The sequence below is a fragment of the Cimex lectularius genome, unplaced genomic scaffold (genome assembly GCF_000648675.2).
Source record: "Cimex lectularius strain Harlan isolate CLEC.00 unplaced genomic scaffold, Clec_2.1 scaffold32, whole genome shotgun sequence".
Classification (NCBI taxonomy): Eukaryota; Metazoa; Arthropoda; class Insecta; order Hemiptera; family Cimicidae; genus Cimex; species Cimex lectularius.
Window position 1 is genome coordinate 3,272,260 of NW_019392689.1, and position 3,556 is coordinate 3,275,815.

Here is a 3,556-nt window from a genome sequence, read left to right on the forward strand (position 1 = left end):
AGAGAAATGTTTAGATTAAAAGATATCACGATTTTCCGACGCCAGGACGTGATATCTTTCAAAATCGATAAAAAGCGAAATTACTCTGAAATGGTTGAGAATCGGACCATGGACAATATGAACTTTTTTGTTCATTTTAGGGTGAAGAATCTACTGGAGAAGTTTGTAGCACGAGTAGCAATTCACCCTGTATATATATATTTCACGTAGTAGTATTACATTAATTGATTAGGTGGAAAGTCTTAATTCCGTTTTTAAGATATAAAAATGAGTATTAATTTTTTTTTATTTAGTTGATAAAGTTTTTTATTATTTTATCAGAAAGCAACACATATTATAAAATGATCAATTTAGTTGATAGGTTAAAAAATAATACACTCAAGGAAAGAAAAACTCGTATTTTGTTGTTCGTTTCAAACTACAACTCAAAGTACTCAGTAATAGATTAAATTAAACTAATAATTTATTCTACCAATAAATGATTTTACAGTGATTTGGTGAATTTTCATTCGAATCATCATGTTTAAATTTTTTAAATGAAGACTCATGAATTTCAGATCTCGTGTAATTTAATTTAGATACAAATAAGTATTTTGTAATTAATGTATCAAAATACTGATAGTTTGAAAGAGATACATAAGCGTACGTTAATAGATTGGTAAACAAACATACGTATACGATAATGTATGTATGTATTCTGATGTACCTGCGTCAATTCTCAAGGCCACTTTCACCTGCATTTTTTATCTTGAAGTAATTCATTAACTAAATAATTAAAATTCAATTAATTTAGTTATTTACTTTTTTTGTATAAAAGATTTACACTCATACCCACGTATAGAACACACTCGTCTACATTCTTCTAATGTACAACAAACAAAAATATTTCGTTAAAAACTCGGTAATTTCGATTTAACCACGAATCTTGAATTTATTATTAAACAATTAAACATTACATCAATTATAGTAGCATTATATCTCGCTGAAATTCTTAATAACTAACTGGTGAAACAATATTTTCATCTATTTCTATCCATAGGTGTCACTCTTTTTTTCTTTCTACCTTACTCCCTCCCCCTTTCACACACCCTCTCTCATGCCCTCTCTCACTCGCTCTCTCTCTGTCCCTCTGCTCCTCTCTCTCGATATATATCTATCGATATCTATCTATGTCTATAAATGTCTGTCAGAAACCGAATGTTTGGAACAATGACGTTTAATCAGGTGGTGAAAATAAATTGGATATTTTCTTTTGCTTAACGATTAACCGTTCTTCCTCTCTCACTCACCCTCTCTCTCTCGCCCCTCGGTAGTTTTCCAAATTTTAAAAAACCTTTCGCTTGATATTCAAATTGTTCCAAAAACAATTAAATAATATTTATTTTGCATGTTATGGAAATTTGGTATTGGAGAAAATGTGTTATTACAGTAATATCTTACTTCTTTTGATTTGAGCTTTTGAACCAGCTGTGTCGCGCTCATCTTGAGTAGGTGAGACTTGATCGGCGGAAGGAGTTTCTTCTTCCTGAAAGGGGCGTAAAAGAAAACTACGCATGTGACCATTCTCAAAGCTAACAAAAAGTATTTGATGATGTTGTTCATCAACACGCCGACTGTTTTGAAGACGGATGCCTGAAACAAAAACATTCACAGTAGATGCGAAAAAGTCCACAAAAATCTCGAGTGTCCGTCGGCGAACAGACCTTCGGCTCCCACATGACTTTCGTCTCCGTCGTCGGCCCCTCCGCCATTGGGAAAGCTAATTTCTCGAAACCACAGGAACAAAGTTTTTCAACCAGATGTTTTCAGACAGAAGTCTCGCGCGAAAGTGATTCCTAGTTTCCTACTCCACGGCGTTGGGCGGACCCATCCATCGGCTGGTGGGGGAGGAGAACGCTTTCGATACGGGATTACGCTACGAACCGGCCTCTTCTGCATGCTAGGGACGAGAGATGATCTCTCGTTTTGCCCTTTTTTATCTAATCTGGCCGACTGCAACTTCAACATTGGATAAACATTAATCCGATCGTAACTACTCCACTGCAAGGACTTTTCCCGTTAACCTCCGAAAATGAAAACCCGCCTAGCTCTTATTCACACGGATTCCCTATTGGTTTATGAATGATCCCAGTGATAAGAAATATAGCTTACAGGATTACTAGCAGAACTGTCGTTCAAAATTAGGATTAATTAATTTACGAATACGAAAATTGTTCAAAATTAATTATATTCAATGTTACATAAGAGAGTTTTTAATTTGTTTTAAGTTTTTTGGAAGTTCTCCTTCTATAAAGGATCAAATATAGATTAATAAACGAAATACATGAGCAATAAAAAAGCAAATACATATTTGATGGTAATAATTATTAAATTATAATAACATGTTTATAAATTGATACTTATATTAATGTAATTTTTTCATTAATTTCAAAAAATGATTAACAAACGTTACTCCTTTACAATTGTAGTAATGGCAATATCATATTGATAAAAATCACATACTACGTGAACAGCACAAAATATTTATTAAAACAATCAAACAAATTGCGTTTTTTTTTAAGTAATCGGTTAAATTATAACGCGTAGTTTCAAGTGGATACATATATTGAATTATTATCTTGTCGTATAGTTTGTACTATACTTAACAATAATAAAAAATCTGTTATAAAAATAATTTGTACTAATGTAATTTGGCCGTTTCCGATCATTTTGGACTTCTCACTGTGTTCAACGGGCACAGAGACAGACAAGTATAGCGAGAACAGACTGGCCAAATTACAGGATCGTCAGACCCAATGAGGAAAACAGTCTATAGAAATGTGTGTGTATGTGTGTGTGTGTGTGTGTGTGCGTGTGTGTGTGTGTGTGTGTGGGCCCGCGTCCGTATGTATATATGTGCGCTTTGTTATTTTATACATTGGAGAAATATTACTTGATATAGTGGTTTAAAAATTAATTGTACAATCCTACATTTTCCTTAAAGATTGTTAATGTAATAGGAGACAAGCATAGTTAAGACAGGATTTTATTTTTATACGAATGATCGTTTGGTTGGTAATTGTATTGTAAAACAATCATTTCTTAGAAGCTGTAGTATACTATTTCACTCAATATGTTTACTAGTAGACAATTGGAAAAAACGTATAAATCAAATATAGAGGTGGACAAGATATTTGTGGCAGTGGAGATTGTATCATGTACACATACCTAGATAGAATAAACACGTACATAGTATCATGTACACATACCTAGATAGAATAAACACGTACATAGGAAAAGGGAAGTGAGGGAAAGACGAGAGGAGTAGAACATGAAGGGAAAAAGCATACATAAAATATAGAATTTATAAAAAATAATATTTAGTGTATGGTGATTAGTGACCGTTAATCAATAATTATTCTGAAATCGTGAGATGCTGTCTGGTGTGATGTAGGTTTCACAAAAATATTTTTTTAATCGTGCCAACGTTTCGATCTTTATTGAGATCATCTTCAGGGCTCAAAGTGTTTGTCTTCTGTGTAATTGTGCCATTCTTGCGTGTCGTGTTGAGAGGGCC

General features: G+C 33.2%; 1 protein-coding gene across 2 annotated transcripts in view; it reads right to left on the reverse strand.

The window, feature by feature from the left end:
- LOC106671987 (fatty-acid amide hydrolase 2-like) overlaps window positions 1-1,928 on the reverse strand; it is a 24,528-nt gene extending 22,600 nt beyond the window's left edge. Inside the window, exons 1-2 of one of the 2 annotated variants that reach the window (XM_014403025.2) lie at window positions 1,704-1,928; window positions 1,441-1,632 (exon numbers count right to left, since the gene is read on the reverse strand). In XM_014403025.2, coding sequence (XP_014258511.1) covers window positions 1,441-1,632; window positions 1,704-1,751 — 240 coding nt within the window. In that variant the 5' untranslated portion in view covers window positions 1,752-1,928. The remainder of the gene's footprint in view (window positions 1-1,440; window positions 1,633-1,703) is intronic. The other variant, XM_014403026.2, reaches the window with a different exon arrangement.
- Between the last annotated feature and the right edge of the window lie 1,628 nt (window positions 1,929-3,556).